This window comes from Pteropus medius, unplaced genomic scaffold (assembly GCF_902729225.1).
Source record: "Pteropus medius unplaced genomic scaffold, Ma_sr-lr_union100, whole genome shotgun sequence".
In the NCBI taxonomy this organism is placed as follows: domain Eukaryota; kingdom Metazoa; phylum Chordata; class Mammalia; order Chiroptera; family Pteropodidae; genus Pteropus; species Pteropus medius.
In genome coordinates, this window is record NW_024349797.1 from 14,431,294 (window position 1) to 14,454,021 (window position 22,728).

General features: G+C 46.5%; 1 protein-coding gene across 9 annotated transcripts in view; it reads right to left on the bottom strand.

Annotated features, from left to right (window-relative positions):
• TTC7B (tetratricopeptide repeat domain 7B) overlaps positions 1-22,728 on the bottom strand; it is a 226,185-nt gene that overhangs the window by 57,449 nt on the left and 146,008 nt on the right. For 8 of the 9 annotated variants that reach the window (XR_005657575.1, XM_039884012.1, XM_039884018.1 and 5 more), the window contains 3 exons: positions 15,002-15,118; positions 7,296-7,393; positions 343-393 (listed from right to left, as the gene is read on the bottom strand). Coding sequence is in view for 8 of the 9 variants with exons in the window: in XM_039884012.1 (XP_039739946.1) it covers positions 343-393; positions 7,296-7,393; positions 15,002-15,118 (266 nt within the window). In the remaining variant the exon portion in view is untranslated. The remainder of the gene's footprint in view (positions 1-342; positions 394-7,295; positions 7,394-15,001; positions 15,119-22,728) is intronic. The other variant, XM_039884013.1, reaches the window with a different exon arrangement.

The window sequence follows — 22,728 nt, forward strand, 5'->3', positions numbered from 1 at the left end:
TTTATGGACAACAGGCACCGGGGAGGCTGGGGGTCTCACACTTTTGATCAGCACCAGTGGCACTGCTGACCCATCCACTGCTGACTCATCCATTTTTCCTGCAACGTCTTCCCAGACAAGTACTGCCTCCTCAGCATTTACACCCAAGCTGAAGCGGAAGGATTAGAACCCCAGGAGAGATGAGCCCCAGGTGGCAGAGTGGGCAAGCAGGGGGCAGCTTAATGTCCACGCCATCTCAACATTCCCCACAATCAACAACCACAACACACGCTCCGTGGTGGGGGGAAGCGTGATTCTGGAGACCCTCAGAAAGGTTAACAGATAGATTGGTAAGCTACTTACTAACTGAAAAAAGGGAGGGAAAACCATGAAAGTATACTTCTGGAGAGTTGCCTTGGAACAACAAATCAAACCAAAAATTACAACCAAGAATTAAAACGAAACATTTGAAAAATCAAAATTAAGTCTAAAAAAGCAAATAGAGTTCTAATAACCTTCCAACCGTAAGTCTGGCTGTCTGGAATCAGATTTCAATTCAAGAGTGACACATATTTTTCCACTAACAATGATTTTTTTTTTTTAAAAACAAAAAAGGGCCAACTGGGCATTCCCCTCTACATTTAAATGCTCACCCAGCACATGAAAGCTGACCGATTCAAGTAATATGTTTTGTTTCCAGGGCAGGAAATTCCAAAGGGAAGGGAAAAATAATCAAACAAGAGGTTTTTAGATCTTTCCACATATTAACCCTGATTATGATTCCAACGGTTTGGGTTGGGCTAGCATTCATTTCTATGAAGTCAAAGGATCGGAGGGAGAAATTCATAAAAACTTCAGGTCTTGGCTATCTGCCTGAATGGAAAGAGTTGGGATTCAAATTCATAACAATTTTCATCAGGAAAGTCCACACTTATCAATAACGCATGGTGTATTTTCTCCTTCTCTAACTAAATGTATCTACAGGGGGGAAAAAGACTCGTGGACGCGTCAGTCTTAGTCAAAACACTTGGTTACGGGCTAGGTGTTCCCTAAGGATGGGAAGATGACTTATAGCTTCACAAAAAATAAACAGTTATGCACTGCTTGGGACACAGTACATTCAGCAGAAAGCCCAGTGGGTGCTTATCACCCCCAACAATTCACTAATTAATCTGAGGTAAAGTGCCTCACCGGATGAGTCACAACTTCGATCTTAATGGTTTAAAGGAACACAGGGTCCTTGGGATGCAGGGCGATAAACGCTGGCACGGGGTGGGGTCAGCGGGCTGGCTGTGCAAACAAGAAGGGACTGGGCAGTGGGAACATATGAAGTTCTACTGGAACAGTACGATCCCGTTTTATGACAATAAAACTGGGCAAAAGTCAATGTAAAAAACAATTTTTTTCCCCTGGAAAAATTGAAGTTGGCAATTGCCCCTAGGTGTTGTTTTAAGGGAAAATGTCTATTTTTAGACACGGATTAAAAAAACAACAGAAGCAGTTTATGAGCATTATCTTCATCTTCCATTTCATAAAACTGGGATTTCCATGAAAGCGAGGGTCAGAACACTTAGTATGCGGATAAGTAAAGTCAGAGCGTTCCTGGGGTTGGATGATTTGTTTTAGGTTGATATCCTCATTTCTGCTTGGATTCGTGTGTGTGTGTGTGTGTTTGTGTGTGTCTGTATGTCTGTCTGTCTATCTGTAAACGTAACACAGCAGGTCAGCTTTCCAAAAAGATGAGCACTTTAGAGAAAGCAGTCCTTTCTGGCAGAAGTTTCCCATCGCGAGCTTTCGTTTGGCGTATAACAGCACATTTGGAACAGAGATGAGCCCCTTGTAAATCACAAATGTAGAGATTAAAATTTCTGGCAGTGCTGCCGGGAAAGTGAACATTAAATAAATGAGTGGAAGAAAACAAGGGTGGACTCTCCTGCTGAGATCCATATTTAGGTCCCATTTTAATACAGGAATATTTTTTTCATTGACATGTTCCTGAACAGCCTAAAACAGACTTTCAAATTTCTCCATTATTTAAAAGCAAGATTAGATCAAAATACTGCTCAATTTTTTCTGCAGAGTTTCATGACACAAACCCTACATTTTCCTTCCTTGCAAATGGAAAATAATTTATAATATTGTTTTTCTATATGTAGTGCATAACCCCCTGGCACTGGAATCATAACAGGACATTATATAAAAGCAGATTCCTGAGCCCTACCTCAGGCCTACTGAATTATAAACTCTGGGGTGGGGCCCAGGAGATCTGCAGTTTTTAAAGTTCTCTGTGCGATTTTAGCGTAAAGTTTGAGAACCACATAGTTCAAAGGCATATGACCATTATCTTTAGAATATTACCTTGATTACCATATGCTTGTTGAATTAATTTCTAAATTGAAAAACAGAAATATTTAGGAATAAATTATTACTTGCCAATTGTTCTCAATTTGCCTTTAAAAAAAAATTTTTTTTCTATGTATTTACATCAACTCCGGGAAGACACAGAAGCACCCGAGAACTAGAATCAGTATTCTGGAAAAGCTTCTATTTATTTCCTTTACTTTTCAAAGAGAAGGCGGGAGCTTGGGTACCAACCAAAACCTCCTCCTGCCCCCAATGAGTTTTGGATTTTCAAATTAGCAAGATTGTCTCTCAGCTAAATTTGATGGAGTTTCCTATCCAGCTTATCAGTTAGGAAGATTATCAGAAAATGAAACATCAGACAAATGAGACGGATTTAACGAGAAAGGAAAAACCATAAACCATGTTTACACAGAGAGGGTTCCTGGCGGGGACCTGGGTCACTGAATGAACGAGCTGCTGGGGGCCACACAAAGGTATCGGGTTTGGGATGAGAATGAAGATGAGAAGATACAAACAGGTGGAGAGGAGATTCGGTTCTTGAAAGAGAAGAGGAGGAGGAGGAATCTGACACTAAAAAAGTGAAAGAGAAAAAAAAAAACAAGGATAAAAGCAAAAAAACTTTAGAAACAAAGAAAACGTAAAGTAGCTTTTAATATACTCACATAAGCTGCAAAGAAAATGAGGTCATATGATACACAATCAGTCCTCTACTTGATAATAGAACACAAGTATTTTGCAAAGAAAACCAATTTGTTGTTTTTCTACTGGTTATTTTAATTGTTCTGCACCAACACCATGGAATAAAAATAACTCGGGTTTACCTGGGCACAGATTCAGCAGCGCGAGCCACTGAAAATAACACACCTTTAACCTACAACATCCAGGACATTCTGGAGGAAACTATTTGCTTTTCAATCGGAAACGGGCAGAGCTCGACTTTTCTTAGATTTGCTTCTAGTGGGAAGCACTCACATAAAGTTTCTTTGAAAACTGAGGTTTTCCTAGGCTCGGATACTGAGACGCAAAGACTTCGTCATGGTCCCGCCTCCTGATGATGGAGTGCTAGGCTTTCTGATCTGGTCTACAGTCCGGTGGACTGGCTGGGCGCTTGAAAAGGAAGCTATGCCTGCCGCCTTCATGTCTTACAGCTGGAGGGATACACAGCAATGGGGAGACCACCACGGCGACAATTCAACATTTTCCCAGACAAAATGGACCGAACTTTCAAGTTTAAAGAATTATTTTGCTTTGGATAGGTGTCTGGTTAATATCTATCGATGATTAAAGATAAAGCCCCATACTCTGCATCCTGCTTTGGAGGCCAAAGGAAGAAAAAGCATTTTTTTTTTCATCTTCCATTAAAGGAACTACCAACTTATTAAAAAAAAAAAAAAAGACAATGATTCATAGCTTCGAAGTTACAACTGTTACTCCATGTGACTCCTCTTTTCCGATGGCTGAGACCATTAGATGACAGAGGTGGGGAGGAGACAGAGATGCTATTAGAAGGGAAATCGTGTTCTTTAAGAGGAGTTTTTTCGGTTTGCTACGTCCATTTAATAAAACCAACGTCCATTCTCTTAGCCACAGTGCACCTGGCCCGTCCAAAGCTTCTGGACATGGGTTTCCCTTATGTTATTCCACAGATCTGCACATGGGCAATTTCAGAGGTGGAAAACCATATTCTAGTTAATTAATCACTTCCCAAATCAAGAAACCGATCCTGGACTTTATAATGACCTGGATGTATAATAATGGTAGTGTGGTTATACATTTTTAAAGTTCTTATCTGTTTGACATATATACTAAAGTTTTGACAGGTGAAGTATGGTGTCTGGGATTTGCTTTAAAATACTCCACAAAAACTAAGTGCGGGGCAAGAGAGATGGATGACAAAAGAACATTAGTTGCTGAAGGCTGGCAGTAGGTACGCGGGGATTCGTTATATTAGTATCTCTATTTTGGTATATTTGCAATTTGTCCACAATAGAAATTTAAAAACTAGGAAAAAATTTTTAGTTCTGGAACATAAAGTGATCCAAGAGGGCCTGTGGCTTCACAAAGGGGTCAAAGTGGCTGCTTCAGAATCAGATCACAACAGCGGAAGGTCCCCATGGCTTTGGCCACACGTCCTTGCTGAGGCCGACGCCCGTGCCCTTTAAATTGGGGAATCTGGAAAAGTGGCGAAGTGCATCATGGACCAACACTGTTAGCGAGCTGTCGCCTGCCAGTACGGGGGCCTCTCTGCCACAGCTGACCTCGGAGTCATTTCTGCTTTGATTTGGGACCATTTTTTCTTTTCTTTTCTTTTCTTTTTTTTTTTTTTAAAACCTCAGATAAATTCCTTTTCTCTTTTTCTCGATAGCCCAGCTGTTTTCCTAAATGAGCAGTGCTGCGGTGGACATTCAGAACGAGCCAGCCCCCGGCAGCACCATGTGCACTGATGACAGAGACAAAGAGAAGGAAAATGGCTGGGATAGTGCTGGATGGATGAGTCTGGAACGTGAAATCTGGGCGTCGTGGGATACGTCGCTGCTGTGGAGAAGGACCACCTCTGCGGATGGGTGTGGAGGGGTCCTCAGGATGTGCTGGGGAGCGAAAAATGCTAGGTGCTGAACAGCACATGTACTATGTTATTTTATTTTATTTTATTTTTTATGTAAGGGGACATGGGAAATAATATCTACGCTTACTCACATGAAAAAACCCTAGAGGGGTCAATAAAAACGGTTACCTTTAGGGCAAGACAAGATGGAGGCAGAGATGGAAGCACATCTTCCCTGTGGAACCTACCGAGTTAGAGTTAACAAAGCCTGCGGGGTCCTTCACCAGACAGGCCGTCCAGGCAGACAGATAAGGACGAGCGGCCCTCCTGTGCTGCCCGCCAAGCGGAGTTTATAATACTTATTGGGTTTCAGTGATCAAGATGGAGGCATCTTTTCCATTTTTAGGCAAGCCTTTCTAATTTGTTGGTCTCCTCGATTTAAATTATTATTTTCAGAATGTGCTACTCTCATTTACAACTAGTCCGTGATGGACAAGGCCTCCATTTTTCTGATTCCCTGGCCTCCTGTGTAAGTCACTGGTGGTGTGTAAACTAGCAATGCGGGGCTCTGGGGGGCAGGGCCGGTGAAAGGAGTCTTGGAGGGCTTCCTGTGGATGGCACAACAACAACGACGAACAACAAAATAGTCACTGGCCTGGGCCCAGGGCACCTGCTCTCTCAATCTTCTCCAACCCCCTGGGCTCCCCGAGAGGGCGGAGCATAAACACCACTAAAGACAGGGGAGGGGCAGGGACCCCCACCTGTGACACACCGATATGCCTCACCTGGACACTATGGCATCTGAGAAAGCTTCACCTGAAGAGGGAGACCTCCGAGGGCTCTAGAAAAAACGGCCCAAGGGGCAGAGGGGAGAATGGGTGACAAGGGCCGCATTTACTTTCTGCCACTATCTGTATTAAAAATGATGTGGCATCAGAGTCTCGGGGAAATGAAGGTCCGAGCCAGAGGAGGAAGACAGCCCTGGGCAGCCGCAGCTGCTGAATGAGCTTCACCTGCTTCTCTTCTCTCCAGTGTCCAAGCCTCACCTTGCAGAGGTTGGTCCCGACAGCCTACCTTCCCTTTCCAGCAACGGGGAGGCTTAGACAGTGTCTCCAACAGGACTGGACCCACGAGCAGAACTGTGCTGTGCTATTCCAAGTCAGAGTGTCTGCCTGGCTTGCAGTCTAAGCCCGAGGCCTGCTGATCGACCCAGGGCTCAGGCCATTGCAGGGGGAGAGCTTCTCTGTGGCTTAGCCAGCCTGCATTTTGAGCAGTGGCTGCCAGCCACTCTAAACTGCCCTAATTTGCAATGCGTGCTGCTCCTCATGCGTAGTGTTCTTTTGACCTTGGAGTCCCATGGCCCTGGGATTAGACGTCTCGAGCCTACTTTAAAATCGATGAAAGGGAGCCTAGCACAAGGATGCAGTCTGCAGGCAGCTGTGAAGATGGGCTTGAGCGTCACATCTGGCTCCCAGAGGGACATCTATCTATCTATCCCTCCCATTCCAGCTGAGGTGAGATTTTCCAGGAGAGGGCTGTGCATGCCTCACGGCTGCTCTCTAGTTTCCTTTGGAAGGTCTTGGTCAAGGGCTGGGACCTGGCCCAGGGTTAGAAGAACCTGGAGGCCCCTTTCATGAAGCCAGTCCATAAAGGACCAGGCATACCCAGAGAGGGGTTAAGCCTCACACGGGCCCTTGCGGGAAAGCGGGAGAAGCAACAGAGCCAGGTTCCAGATGAGGCGCTGGAACTACCTTTGAAGCTCACACTGAAATGAATTTCTTAATATTTTGTGGGTCTGTAGAGTCCTCCAAAGTGTCACGGAATAGTCGGTATTGCTATGATAATTACTTGCTTGGGGTGTTGGAAATTACAGAGGAATATTTACTCCTCTGTACTTAGGCAAACACGAAAACATGAATAAAGAGGTGTAAACATTTGCTCAGAGGCAATGCTCCAGGCCTCCCGGTGGGACCCGTGGAGTCAGAAGGTCAGAACCCACCTGCCTCCCTACAGGGTCTTTTGCTGGGTGTATGTGTGTTCACATGTGCAACTGATTGGAAATCAAACCTCGATTTCGGCAAGGCCCGAAATCTAAATCGAGAGAGAAACAGAAAGGCAGAGGGGAAGCTTGACAGAGATGGGAACAATCTAATTTCAGTTTCAAATTTTTAGGTTCCAAGAGCAAGGGGAAAGAGAGAAAGATCTGAAAGAGTTGTATTGGGGAAGCAATATCACTGCCCTCGCCGTGAACATCCACTTGAAAAAGACACCAGAAAAAACAGCACCTCAATTGAGAGTTTAAAACCGATTGGTACGAGAATTTTCCCGCCCCCGTCCCTGGCTGTCTTCGCCCCATGTCGCTTGGGGCCAGGCCCCATATCCATCCCCTCTGGCTCTTTATTCTCACCTGTCTCGGGATCGCTGAAGTCTGGCAAAGTAATTGTATTAAGCTGTCGTCTGTCAGCAATGGTTCTATCTAAGAGGCTGCTCCCACGTCCAGAATCACTGCAAAACACAGCTACAAATGTCAGTCATTTGGAGGGTGGGCGAGGAGGAAAAAGCATCAACCAATACCGACTCCTGATGTGCGTTTTTGATGTTCTTCCGCACCTTTCCATGTATCACAAGGCATCCTGCTTCCTGGCTCGGCCTGAGCTGGGATTCCTTTCAGCATTCAATACCACAAACGCGGCTTAAACCACACCCACAGACCCCTGCTGGTGCTCGCCTCTTTTGTGTCATTATGAGATACTGAAATGGGAAAACTACAAGCCGGTTCTCCATCCACCTTACAGGGGAAACTGGCATTCTGCGCTGTGAAGTCTCAGAGCTCACCGAGCCCATACACACCCTCCCTGAGCTGTCTTTGCGAATCCAGTATACGGGACACCAGCGCCTCTCAGCCCTCGCTGCACAGGAAAATCACCGGGTTCTGTCTAAAAAACACCGCGGCCAAGGTCCCACTGCAAAACGGAAACACCAGGAGTTCTGGGGCGGTTGACATTTTTCAAAGTTCCCCAGATGGTGCTAATGTGCAGCTGGATTCGAGAACCAATTCCCCGCCCCACCCCCTCCGCTTTTCAAAGGGCGATCGCGGCCATGGCCTCGCGTGTGTCCCAGAACAAGCCTTTCAGATAAATCGTGTGGTCGATACTCCCATTCACCAGATAAGGAAAAGGAGGTGTGAGGTCACCAGATGGGCTGGTTGCTGGCAGAGCGGGAGCTGCGGCCCCCATCCAGGGTTCCTGTTCCTTAGCTGGAGAGGGTCGGGCCTTGGAGAGAAGTCAGCAGGGCTGTGGCGCCAGCCCCCAAGGCGGGTACCCCCACCCGCTTCTGCTCCCCGCACCGGACCCCTCTCCAGCTGCTCCTACATCACTGACCACATTAGCACATCAGGCCCAGCTGGAATGAAGTACAGTTAAGGGATCTTAGCTCACACAGGCTGTTTTGTTTTCTTTGAATTCTAAGACACTTGTAAGAAAAAATAATTGCATTCTTTCTTTTCCCTCTATCATGATATTCCTTCGAAAAAGCTCCAGAAGGAGGCGTATCTGTCTCTCAAGGTTTGAGTCTTTCATGTTTTTCTTTGAATCTATTTTTTTTTCAGTCTGGGGGCTCTAAGAGTGATATTTGTTGTTAAGTTCAAATTCTACAATAAAGGGACACAATTTCCTTCCTCTATGCAGCTGTTGCTCAATGTGATACAAATGAGATTTGCTATGAAATTTAATATGGTTTGCAGGCTGCAATTTCCACGTTCAGTGATGTAGTTAGAGAAATCCACAGGAAACAGAAGGAAATTTGCTTCAGTACAGACTACTTGTCAGCCTACACTTATTACATCATTAAGTACGTTTTGGGAAACGGTTCTATTAATTATTTCTGCAACTGAAAAATAAATGTCTCTGAGCAGAAGGCGGAATCAAAGTACATGCAAATTTTCATTAATTACATTATTAACTACATATTTCTCGCATTTGGTCTGTTTATGTATGTGTTTTTTAATATAAACATCACCGAAACTATTACAAAAAAAACAAAAAACGAATGTTGCAACAGCTCCCCCACTTAGAAGTTTTCAGAAGACATTATATCAAAATAGAGTGACATTTTTCATCACCTTGGGCGTTTCGGGACACGCCGCCAGGTGCTGGCGTTGCAAAGGAAGGATGTGCCTGGCTTTTCGGTGGACCAGATCTAAGGAAGTGGATCAGAAATGTTTGTCTCAGCCATCAATCATCCTGCAGGCTTCCCACCTCACCAAGTTTCAGAGCACAGGGTTGGCTGCCATGTACGATGCTGGGTCTTGGAATGCAGCCAGGGGTCTGGGTTCTTATCCTACATCTGTTCCTAGGACACTTTCTCCATGCCTCAGTGAGTTCCCTGTCAGATGAGGATAAGGATTATCTTCCTACATAGAACTGTGTAAGGCTGAAATGAAATCATGTGGGTAGCAGGTTTAGACAGGTTATAACTTCTAGGCACACACCTGGTGTCATTATAAACACATCTACAGACATGCATCTGAGGTTCACGTGGCTGGCTAATTTCTGAAGACAACTTATTCCCAGGCTTCTGGTGCAATGGTAGGTGTCGGGGAACCGAGTTAAGCGCCTCCTCCAATTGAAACCAAAATCTTAGCTTGTAAACTTCACCCACTGGTAACGACACCATGTCTATTTCCCCTCGACCATCTGAGAAACTATATTCAGTTGCATTCCTTAATTTATTTTCCGTAGTTCCTCCTGGAAACAGCATACACACATAACTATTCAAAATGGAGATGCTTTTGTTTCCACTCTGAATGGTGCTGCTGTTGGAGAATTTTGCTGGATACTTTAAGCAATTATTAGTGCTTCGTGTATCGGTTGTGGAGTTTTAACCAATCAAGATGTGCCTTTGCTATGACCTGCAGAATGTGGAAGGAGGGGCCAGCCTCGAGTCTCCTAACTCTCTCACTCTGGCCAGTCTCTTCCACGAAAGCATAAAAGTTGCCTTTCTCTCTCTCCCTGGGACACCGTCTGCTTGGGCACCCGCTGCGGACCTCCTACTGCCCACCCCCCGAAACCCCAGTCATCTCACCGTTTCTCTGCCCAGCCCTTGGGCCGCTAGGAGCACCTGCCTAAGGAGGATGGCGGGAAGGGAAGGGAAACCACTCCTGATCGGTGGTGCTAATAGAGAGTTTAGGGAGAGAAAACTAGAAGGAACCCCAAATCCACAGCGCAGAAGGTGAAGATATCCACATACGTAGATACACACGCCAGGTAATTTCTCTTCCCCATTAGGCCTGATAATTCCAAGTAAACTGTAGTGATGGTTAAAGTAATAGCGGAAATTGGAAGCTTCTCTTGGAAATCCTCCGTCTTCCGCAGCCACACGGAGGTGGACTAGGGGTGGTGGTGGATCCGACTGGGAGTCAGAACGCTGAAGCTCCTGTTGTAGCTTTGCCCCTTCCCAGCTCCTGAAACAGTGCCCGGCACACGATAAACACCGGGTGTAAGAGGGGGCTTTGAAAAGGGAACCAGAGCGGGGCAGGCGGGCGAGGCAACACCTGTTTTGCTCCAGGATTCGTAAGGCTGGATTATGAGAGTCAAGGCAGTTGCCCAACATCCCTGAACCACGACCTTCTCATCAGTAAAATGGTTATAATATATCATGACCTTTGCCTGTTTTATGGGGCCACTTTGAAGATGAAGCCAGACCATGCCTCGTAAAAGGAAAAGTTCCACCAAAATTATTATTATGAAATAATAATATGAACTATTAATATGAAATGGGATCCCCAACTTCAAACTGAGGTTAGAGCAAAGCAATCTTTAAATTAAAAACAAACAGACAAAAAAACTTGGTATTCATTAGTAAGTGATTGGCATGGTATTCATTAGTAAGTGATTGAAATCGGAATTAGGAAGAAAGCATTTTCTTCCAATCCCATGGCTACGTGATGGAGATGGTCCAAGTGGCAGTGATGAGAAGGGGGAAAGAAGAAGTTAACAATAATAAATAAAAATAAAAGAAGTTGGTTGTCAGCTCAGAGGCAGCATGTATGGTAGAGGGAGATTTAATGCTAGACAGACCTGGGTTCAAATCACAGCTGTACTATTTAATTGAGAAAACTTGGGCAAATTATTTAGCCTTGTTTAGCTTCAATCTTAGTCTCTATGAAAAGGAAAGGACAGTAGCTACCCTGCAAGGCTACTGCAGACGCTGAGGATCACATAGAAAACGGCCAAGCACGGCGCTGGCAGAGCAGGGTACCACCGTCCCTAACTGAGATTCCGGGAGGCCGCTGGGACCTTCTGGTGAGGCTCTGGTCAGAAGTCACACTGGCCAAGTCAAAATGCAGAAGGACTGAGGGGGCCTTATACACCACTGAGAGAGAAGATAAAACAGGAGACAGATTTCTAACCAGTGCAAGCAAAACTGCAGACCTAGGGAAATAAATCCAGGCTTCTGAAATGACAGAATGTACTCTTGTCAAATGTACGCTCGGGAGAATGGCACCCTCCATTTTCCTCACAGCAAGAGACGGACTCTCAGACCGCAGGTGGGATGCTCTTTGCCAGCTGTCTAAGGTTTGGTTCAGCAACCAGCCCATAGTGATTCTCCTTCAAGTAAAAATGAATAGGAGGAACAAGGAGCAGAGAACATGAGCTGGGTCTACGCTCAGTCTGGCCCCGCTACTGCCGATGTCATCCTCTGTACCTCATCGTCACACCGCTCTGGAGGCCTGTGCCAGCCTCACAATGGAGTTGGGAGAGGGTGAGGAGCCATGGGCACCCCCACAACTGATCAGGCTCAGAAACGAGGGCGCCCTGAGCCGGGCAGTCAGAATGGACCTTCTCCAGTTAGAAACCAACTGTCTCCTGCCAAGATGCTTGCTAATTTTTTTTTTTTTTTTTTAAAGCAGGGATGCTTCTCACACACTTGTTCATGAGATTCTACTCTTTTCTAAAAGCCGGTGTGACCTGATCGTAGACTCAAGCTGAGGGACCCAGAGCTGCCCTTATCTGGAGGGCTGTGAAGCGTGCTGTCCCTCGTTAAGAAACAGCCCTCCCCTCTTGATGCTTTATTCTATTGCCAGGGCCACATCTTCCTGACCATACTGGGGAAGATGCCTAAATTTGCATAATTCTAAGGGCTACAGGATAAATATTTAATTATATCTCAGAAAAAATGAAGTTGAAAAAACAAATGGGAAGCTCCTTAACAAGGGGCTGTTCAATTATAAGCCCCTCCCTCAAATCTTTCAGGATCAGCTGGAGGGCAGAGTAGATGGGGGAGGATAGCTGGAGGGAGGAGTAGCTAGGGGAGGAATAGCTGTAGGGAGGAGTAACTGGGGGAGAAGTAGCTGGAGGGAGGAGAAGGGAGGGAGGAGTAGTTGGGGACAGCCATCGATGATATTGAACAAGATGCCAAGATACAGTCAGAACATAGCCGATGATGATAATGGCGATGAGCATCGAACAATGAACAGATGATGATAACAGATGATGAGAGCAGTCAGTATTTATTGGAACAGTATTGGAAAAGAAATGATGAGTTAGTTAACCGAGGATGATGGTACCAGATGACAGTCAATAAAAGTTATTGCTCAAGATGATGACAGTCAGATGACAGTCAGACAGTGCCAATGGATGGTTAGCCACGATGCTATGATAAGTCGAGGAGCGACAACAGATACAAGATAGCCAAAAATATTAAATGATGAGGATAATGTTATGATGAGCAATGAATAGGGCCAACAGATATGATGAGCAGCTCGATGATGAGCAAATAAAGATATAGCTCAAAGATGACAGCCTGCATTGTCGGATGACAGCCACCAGGCGAGCAGCCTCGCGATGACATCCGTGATGACATCCAGATGAGCAGCCGATGAGGAGCACTGGGGAGGAGTAACTGGGAAAAATAGCTGCAGGGAGGAGTAGCTGGAGTGAGAGTAGCTGAAGGGAGGATAGCTAGAAGGAAGAATAGCTGGAGGGAGGAGTAGCTGGGGGAGAAGTAGCTGGGGGAGGAGTAGCTGGGGAGCAGTTCTGCCATGGGTCCACCTCCAGCCACCTCCACCCCCATTCAGACGCTGCGCCTGGAGCCAGGGCTCCTCCCTGCTCTGGCCCTGAAAGATCCGTCAGGAAACGGAGGAAGTATGGACACAGCCCAGGCATTTGCTTAAGTATTTTTAAAAAGCTTTCCAATTCTGCTATTTTTTTCTCTTCACATTCAATATTCTTGGTTGCTAAGTGGGAGGAAATGTGGGGAGGTGGGAGAGGTGTGGAGAACTGAGGGAAAATTGGCAACACGAAAGCTGATGGGTTTATTTTCTCCTTTCTAAAGGGGGTACAGGCAAAGTAATCTGCTCCAGTACGGAAGCAACCAGCCTGGGGTGCACCCCCTGTTAGCTGGGCTTGTGGCAGAGTCTCCCCCAAATCCTGCTGCTTCTGATAGGCCCGGAGTGAGGGGCTTTTAGGAAACATAAATATGGGCATTTTCTATTTCTGCTTAGAGACTTAGAAAAGTCGAATTTTTAAAAAATTAAGATGACTTTTATTTTCAAAACATACCCGCAAAAGAGAAGAAGCCAGTTTCATGATTATCTTTTCACCAAGGGGAAGTGGGAGCACCGGGCACAGGGATGTGTCACAGGCCACGGTTGTGAAGGGTACATGAGTGTGACTCTTGCCACCCTGACTCTGCAAGGGGTGGCATGGCTGCCTGCTGGGTGTGGAAATGGACAGGGGGCTGGCTTTCCAGGAGGAGCACCCCCACTTCGAGCTGCCCTGTTCACAGTATCTGTGGTCACCAGTCTGTTAATGTCGGCTCACAAAGACCCAGTCCTTAAGGGGGCTCTGATTTCAAGTTTTTAACTGCGGAAACTTTTGTAAAACAAAACCTCACACAGAACCCCACCTGCTGCTTCCCTACCATCCACCCCACCTTTTCTCTCCCTAGGCTGGCAGCCCGCAGACCGGGGCCACCAGCCCATGTGCCCGTCTCCCAGTGGGCAGACTGGGCAAGCCACACCCTTAGTACATACTTATGATTTACACGTTCTTAGGCTCCTTTTAAGAGCATAATATGGGCTGTCCATACCTCTTGCTGTGAACTTGAAAAATATTCAAGTGAATGAACAGTTGTTTGAATTGAATCATTATTACCTCCCTTTTTATTAAATTACTTTCTTTATAGAGCAGGGCACATTTAGTAATCTAAACATATGCCAGGAAAAACTGCCCAAGACATTGAAAATGGGCACAATAGGTTGTTGGGTGTCTTTCAGTGGCAATCTGGGGGTTGATTAGTGGACCAGTCCCACGTCATCTACCCCTGTAGGGTGGAACCATTGGACTGCCCAGGACTAACCAGACCACTTTTCGGCTTTGCAGGGAACTCAGAGGAAGGCAAACGCATTTTGTCTGGTCAATACATAATCAATTTCCACCCTGTAGGAAAGATAACCCCAAACAGTACATTTTACTGTCCTATAGGACATTGTTTTTGCATTTATTTGCAAATTCATTTCAGTATATCTATTTTTCAAATTCTTCTTTCAATGGGCCTTAACATTTTATTGATTCCCTCATTAGTTAATGAGTCAAATAAAATCTTTAATACGTGCTTATTTTCTACTTGTTTGAGTCATGACTTTAACTTTTTGAAAACTGTACTTTATCATGCCAATAGCAATTTCTACTCTCCTTAGTAGGATGTAGCCTGTTGTCTATGCGGGTCTTTTAAAGAGTACTTCGAGAATCTCATCTGGAATATATAACTGACCAGTCCGTCCATAAATTACCAGAAAGATGATAAGACAAAGGAGTTAAAATCTGGTCGAAAGAAATCAGAGAGTCATCCATTGCGAATTGAGCCTAGTGGGCCACCATGACAACAAAGGCAAAAGAAGCCGAAGACCTGGAGGCTTCACCAGCCGCTGGGAGAAAAATCCCCTTGAAAATGGAGGATGGGAGGCTCCACCCCTATTATCCGCTATTCATAATGACCTGGAGGTACGCAGGGGTGACAGAGTTAATGCCTGCTAAATGCCAGTCAGAGGTGGCACTGATAGGCGGAAACCTATGCAAAGACCAAGCAAAACAGGCCCCGCGGGCCTCTTACCTGGGGTTGGTGAGGTTGTAGCAGGATTTCCATATCTGCAGCATGTGCTTGCAAGTGAGGAGCGCCTCGTCCGGGCCCCGGCAGAGGGACTCCAGCCGCACTTTGGAAAACAGTAGTCTGCGGGGACGGGGGGACAAAGGGAGAAAACAACACGGCTTACGTCAGGCGGTCCCCACCGAAACGGAACAAAGTGGCGGGGCTTACGCCCAGAAGCTGCCGGACTCATGCAAGAATGGGGTGTCCACGTGTTTGATCCAAGAGAAGCAGGGGCCGCGGGGCCAAGGATTCCAAAATGCCCGGCTCAGCCTATGGCTTTGCCTGTGTCACCACGAGGCAGGCACCATGCGACCGTTTGTGGTCAGGTGACATGCATCAGAGTGGTAATTTTATTCAGAATACAGGGATTTTATTAAGAGCATGTTTTTTGTTTTTTGTTTTTTAAGAACATTTATCTGCAAGACTTCAAAAAATTTGTTAAAAGTAGACCTTGATTTATTTCTAACATTACACAGGTGATGTGACTCCTGTGTAATAAATCTTGATTTATTTACGAAAGCACACAGTTGATGTAAATATCTACAAATAACCATCCACGATGATCCTCGTCACGTGAAGATGAATCGATCTCATAGGCTCTGAACTCACGCTGCATGAAGAAGGGGGCATCTGGCCAAGGCCCTGCCCTCTTCAATCTTCCCCCTGGGACTTCTCCAGCTCACTCCGTCACCACCATCTCCTCCTATTTTTATTACCAACAGTGGCTTCACCCTCCATCCAGACCTTTGAGCACTTAGCTTAGACCCTCCTCTCTTTCTTGGCCCCTCAGATTTACCCTATCCCAAAATTCTACTCATGTCTCTCTGTAGCCATCAGCTCTCCTGGTCCTGGTCTCATCACCATGACCTTTTTGAGAGCCCTGGCACGAGCCCAAACACCTTTCTGATGGTCTCCCTGTCCCTTGACTTGCCTGGCTCTAAGAAACTGTGTTAGAAAGATCTCCGAAAATTATTTTCATTTCCAGCTCGAGACACCACAGTGAATCCTTACTGTCTGTTATAACAAATCAAAATTCCTTATCATGTCCTTTAAGACACACCACCCACTGGCCACTCCCGTGTCGCCATCCTGTTCTGTGCCATGCATCCCACCGGATGGACCCTTCCTCTTGCAATCAACTCACTGGCCAAAGGCTATGCTTCTTCATAACTCTATGAATCTACATGCCATGTCCTCAGTCTCAATCTCTACTAATCCATGTCTCTCCTTAATTCTTCCCAAATTCAGCTAAAACCCCACCTCATCAAATAAGTCTTCCATTGATACCACTTTTACACCTTTATAATCTCTACTCAGTATGTATCATATTAGCTGGCGTTCAGTTGTTCATAATGATAAAAAGAAACAGTGAGGGAGAAGCTCCTGTTTATGAAAGGCCTTCTCGGTGTGGCACTTCGCAAACAATATCGGTGTCATCTTTGTAACCCGCCCTTCTCAGCAGGTGATGTTTACCTCCTGTCCATAAAAGAACCCTAACTTCTGTCCATAAAAGAACCCTAACTTCTGTCCCTGGCCTCACTTGCCCAGGGCCTAGAATTGTGCATGGAGCTCGATGGGCCTTAAGTTGCATTTGCTCACCGACTACTTTCTCTATAAACCACGGAAGATAAAGAAATGTGTTTCTAGTGACTTGTTAGACATAAAAGAGAACTCCTCAACCGTACGCAAAGTGACAGCCTCATTTGGGCATCCTAAGCCGTCACTGCCCAAGCTCAGGAATGGGTGAGTGCCAACTGCTCCCTCCAAACAGAACACAGGATGCCCAGGGGGATGCTGGAGGCTCCCAGTGTGGTCAAGGTGGCAGATTCCTCAAGCCTGGGTTTGCGGACGCCTGGGATGATGGGACGATGGCCCAGGTAATCAGTCCCTGATCTGTAAGCAGGCGGGCATAAAGAAGGAGGCCAGCCTTGAGAATGACTCAGCTCCTGCTCAAAAACATCTCAGGAAGTAGAAATATCCAGAGGCCTTTCCGGGACCACCGACAAGGAACGACGGCCACTCAGGGTGTTTGGAAGCTGACTCCTGCTGATACCTTCATGAGCCCGGAAGGTGGTGCGGTTACTTTTCCACCAGAATCTCCCACCAAACTGGGGTCAACTGAGAGATGTGTTACAAAGGAAGAAGCTGCCAAAGGGTCACCTGTCAGCTTTTGGTGGAGACCTATCAGGGGCCAGAGGCCCTCGTGGATGAGGGCTGGTCGCCAAGCAATTTTGGCCCGGAGAGACCCCACCTAGGGCCATGGTGATGGTCTCTGGGGGACACACCATGCTCCTCTGGCTGAGGCAAATGGGCAGAGGTGTGGCTCTAGAAACAACTATCCATGAGTCCTTCAACTGCACCCAAAGCACCAGAGCTCGTCTCTAAGCCTCAGCTTGGGGGAACAGTTCTGTGCAAGGCTTCTTGGCTGGAAAAAGAACGTCTAATTAACATGAAATAATGGCTTTCCAACAACACTTGACTCAGGATATGGAGTTGAAAAGGTGTGGGCTGAATTTAAGAGAACCAGACAGGAAGAACAATGGTAGAACCGCGGAGTACAAATGATGGAAAAGGCTCCTGGAAGCGAAGCGAGAGGAACAGCATAAAAGAGAGACTGGCAGAGAGAAGGAGCTGGAAAACGCCGGCAGGGAAGAGAGAGCCAAGGCTCTCGGCGCCTGTCAGGTGCCCCCGATGCAGCAGGCAGACAGCCCTGACGAGCGTAACCCCGACACTCCCTTGACTGCACAAGTAAAAGCAGGAGACGGAGGCACCGTCTCAAAGAGATGGCTCCTTCTCACCATGTCCCCAAACCTCGGCTTGCTCACGAGGCAGCAAAACAATACCCAAAACAGAACGAGTGGTGCTTGTCATCAGATTTGCCGAACTCCGCTCACACGTTTGAAGACTATTGGAACACATCGGGCTGGGTGTGTGTTCCGTTAGCACAGAAACGAGTACACAAACAATGATTCGCATTAATTTGCGGCGGTTGATGTCCAAAGATATTATAGATTCAATCTACCGAGGAAACCCTGAGGCAAAAAAAGAAAAAGTTATGGAAAAATTGAGGACAAACCAGCATTGACTGCATTTTAATATGTGCAACCGTCAACCTGCTAGAGAGGTCAGAGAGACCGCCGGGCTGAGACTTCTTGCTGGCCACATCACCCAAGTCCAACCAGGGATTAAGTAAAATGCTTCTCTAAGCATCATAAGAAGTCCCCTGCTGGGAAAAGGGTCTATTCCTGTCCCCTTTCTCTGGCTCAGAGTTCAAGAACCTAATTTAAAAACTTTCTGTTTAGAGACTCTTTGAAAACTTACAGGAAGTTAATGAAGAACAGAAGAACCTTGCTAAAATACCAATCTGATTATGTTACTGACAGCCCAAATCTAGCATCTCACACAATGCCTTTTATGATCTGGCTCCTTGCACATATGCTCAACTTTGATCTGCCCACTGCCCATCATGCACATTCCCTATTCTAGCCATGATCAACTTCTTCCGTATATCACCCTTCCACATGCCCCTGGGCCTTTGCACATGCTATTCCTGCTGTCTGGAATGTCTTTTCCATCTACTTCAGCTTTTTAAGCATCTACTCATCTTGCAAGATTCAGATCAAATAGCATCCCCTTACTGAAGCCAGCCTTAAATTATAGGAGCTATCTCTTTCCAAATGGAAATGCAATTCCAGAAAATGCAAGAGCTCTCAACTGTGGAATAATAAGCTGCAAGCCAGGAAACTTCTGCTTTGAAGACAAGTAAAGTAACAATAACAACAGCAGCTGTCAGACACTTTAAATATTTAATCACTGATTCTTACAACAAACTTGCAAATTAGGTTGAGAGTTAAGTGCTAGCCCAAGTTCACGCTGTCAGTCACTAGTGGAACAGAAATGCAAACCCAAACCCATCAGACTCCAAGCCACTGAACAAGAAACAGAGAAGAATGACTTAAAATAGGCTAACCGCATCATTGATACTCATGAAGACGTATATAGCATTTTCTAATCGACTGCCAAATATTTAACACGCTTAAATGTGCAAAGATCTGTGGTAGCTACTGTGTGGAATGAAATGCGGTATATAGAGCGTTGCCCTCAAAGAACTGACAGTCTAACTAAAAGGAAAGACTTGACCATGAATATTAGGCAGAACTTCTGCTTAAGGGGCAGAATATGGCTCTGAAACCTAAGAACAGCTGCTGGGGTGATGCTCCTAGGATACATCGAGGTTCTTTAAAATACTGTCACATTGCCTGTGCTTTGCGTGACTTGCCTCTTTCACCCAAAAGTCAGGAACATATGAAATGCTAGTCATTTGAAGGATCCAGCTAATATTTAATAAATAAATAAGGTTTTATTTCTCATTAAAACTAATAGAAATAATATTTTGCCCTATTTTTGGCATTTTTTAGAGAACCCCCAGATAACTCTTGAAATCACAGCGGTGTTTGGCTTCGTGTGCAGCTTAGAAAGGAGATATCCTGCCTCCGGGGAAGCTCCGGGCACGTGGCACTGTGACTTTTCACTGGGCACCTCAGAGAACATATCGAAGCGGCACTTTGTCAGGGCTAGGCTTAATGTCTAACGATCAGCCCCAGGAAGATTTTCCTGACTCTCTGGAGCTCTTCGTAGACTCTCACCTCCGCCTGCCTGTGCTCACGGCGCCCCGCCTGCCTGCCTGGACATCCTCTCCCCGGTGCCGCTCCCACCAAAGCTGTCGAATCCCACTGTGTGACATTTCCCACGACCCCCATCCTCAGGCAAAACCCATCTCCTTCCTCTCTTCTCCTACGTAGGAAGCATTTTTTGTAATGTGCTTATCTATCCCATATCTGTAGAGGTGGCTACCCATTCCTCGGTACCTGATAATGAATTTGAATTGGTTCATTCTTTTGTCAGTCATTTTTAAATTGCCCGTGAGGCCCCTGAGGCTCCAAAGGGGAATGAGACGTGGTATCTTCCCTGCCAAAGCTCATGGTCTAGTGTTACATACACATGATACGGGATGAACACAGACATATGGACAGAGCTCTCTGGAGGTACAAAAGGGAGGAGATAGATTCTGCCTGGAGCTCACGGAGGACAACAGAGAAGCAGGGCTTTCATGGTTGGGGTGGGAGGTGCCTTTCACCAGGCTGATGGGACACACAGCGCCTAGGCAGGGAGGTGTGAGCATCCACAACGAGTTCAAGAAATGGTGTCTGGAATCTGGGATGTGAGGCTGGGGCCCAAGATAAAGCTAAAAGCATAGACGTTTCTAAATTCCGAAATCTAAAATGTCTGATGAAGGACTCGCAACAAAAATAAATTGGAAAAGTTTAGAGAAATTCTAAAGTAATAATTACCTCCGATCTTATTTGGCAGCACACACACACACACACACACACAAAATGCACTCATTAAGTACAACAAGGAGGAAACGTGCACGTTAATACACAAAACCCTCACTAATTAGCAGATCGGTAAATGCCGTATTCAAGGCAGCTGATTCAGAAATAAAATCACAGGAGCCTTGAACGTGTGGCGTTTTGTGCCGAGCTGGGCGTGTGCGCTCCTGGGCTCGGCATGCCGGGGGCCTGCGCTCTGTCTGTCCGCTGAGTGTAGGCAGGGATGCGAAACGGCTGTGCCGAAAAGCCGTGGTATCTGCCTGAGACAGGCGATGGCGACGGGGGCCGTGAATCTGTCCCACCTGCACTTCTGGGAAGGCTGACCTGACAGCTGAAGTGGGGCTGGCTGCCAAACACCCGAGGGAAAGTGAGCATCTCTCACCAGGTAGAAGAAAGAACAGACCAGTGGGTGGGGGTGGGGAGTGGTACGGGGACACTGAAATGAAATTTTAAATTGAGAACGGGGTTTGGCTGGTGTGAGGATGGTGTGAGGAATGAAAAGAGCTGCGTTGAACCACGTGGTGACTGGGAGAAGCGAGATGGAATTCTGAGGCCAGAGGATCAGCTGGGAACAGAGTCTGGAAGGAGGGGAAGCGGTCCGTGCTGGTCAGGGACAGGTACATCATCCGATACATCCAACCAGCCCCTCAGAGGGAAACGAGGGGTTTCCTTCAGGGTCCAGTGTGGCTTTCATGGAGGAAATCCATCTCGACTCATTGTGACCGATGTTCCTGATGGCCTACTGCGTGCTGGCCCTGAAGCCTCTGCTTTCCTGCTGGCTTTCCCAAGCAGCCCAGCTGCCGAAGGTAGCGTTCTCTGCAAAAAGCAGCTTCTGGTCCTGGGCTGAGTCACTGTCACTGAAAATCAGTACTGTCACTGGCCTGTGAGCTGCCTGGCCTGATGCAGTTCAACAGGACCCAATTGCCACCAGGTGAGCCCATGATGCTGGGTTTACAGGTGTGCAGGCCTCAAAGCTGAGACCTCAGACCACGCTGAGGATCCTCTGGCAACAACTGGAAGGGGTGGGAAGGTATGGAACCAGTTCCTGTGACTGCTCCTACCAGATCTGAAATACTGCAAAGGGTCTCACTAAAGGTGAATGTTCAATAACTGTCACCCGAATGAATGATCTACCTGCTCACTGTCACATAGGAAATATACAATTTCTTTGATCATCTAGCTTACCTAACTGCTGTACTGACATGGCCTATTAGGAAAAAATATATAGATTTTTCCAACTAATCCAGAGCTGAAAAAGGCCTTGAGCGGTCCTATAATGATTTGCTACTCAGAGCGTGGTCTGGGGCATTCCCTGGGAGCCTACGAGAAATACAGAAACATCTACCCACTCTCGACCCAGTGGATCAGAATCTTCATGCACCAAGAGTCCCAGGCAATCTGTGTGCAAATTTCAGTTCAAAAAGTACCAGCCCACTTCCTAACTCTCCATCTCAACCTTCAATGAAAAGAGTTCCCACAGCCCCTACACTTACAAAATCTACCTGTGTTTATTCCCTTCCCCTAAGGGAAGGAATATTTTGTTCTTTGTTCTTAAATTCAGTGGGAATTCTGATCAACCACCTACGTGAAGCGGAGAGATGAAGGGCACCCCGACCTGTGATCTTGAACAGAACGCGTCCCTTCCTTCTGGAGAGAGTCCCTGGTGGGTTTTCTGATGGCTGTGCTGCCACCCTGGGCAGGTCCGCCCGGAGTGTCTCCGGTGAGGGTCGCTGTACTCACCCAGGGGATACCATTCACACTGTAACCCCATAAAAGACACCTCCTGAGCCTGCAGAGCTCTGAGTAACCGCCCACAGCCATCCTGGGTCCTCCTCAGGGGTGAAAAACTCAACATCTTTCAGAACCAGGTGAGTAAATGAACAGGAGCTGCGCTCAAGATACCAGGGAGTGTGTGGAGTTGTGCCGGCCTACTCTAAAAGTCATCAAATCTAAACATTTTTTGAAATGTGCGCAGACCTAACGGAAGTCTACTGGCAGATGTCAAATTCAGAGGCCACCAGATGGAAAGCCCTAGTCCCTAAGATTTTCAGGGATCGAATCTGAGTACCTCGTTTCCTTCACAAAACCCAAAAGCACACGCTGACTCCTGGTCACCCTGCCAGTGGAACCGCTAACGGGGGCTTTGCAGAGCGTGGCTTGTCTCACACGTGCATCCCCTGTGCGAATAAAGTCCTGTCGGGGAACTGGCCCAGGGGGCTCATTGGCAAATTTCTGTCCAGGAGTTTTTAACCACTGAGGAAGTTCTAGAAATCTGACCATTTTGAAGGCCCATGGTTG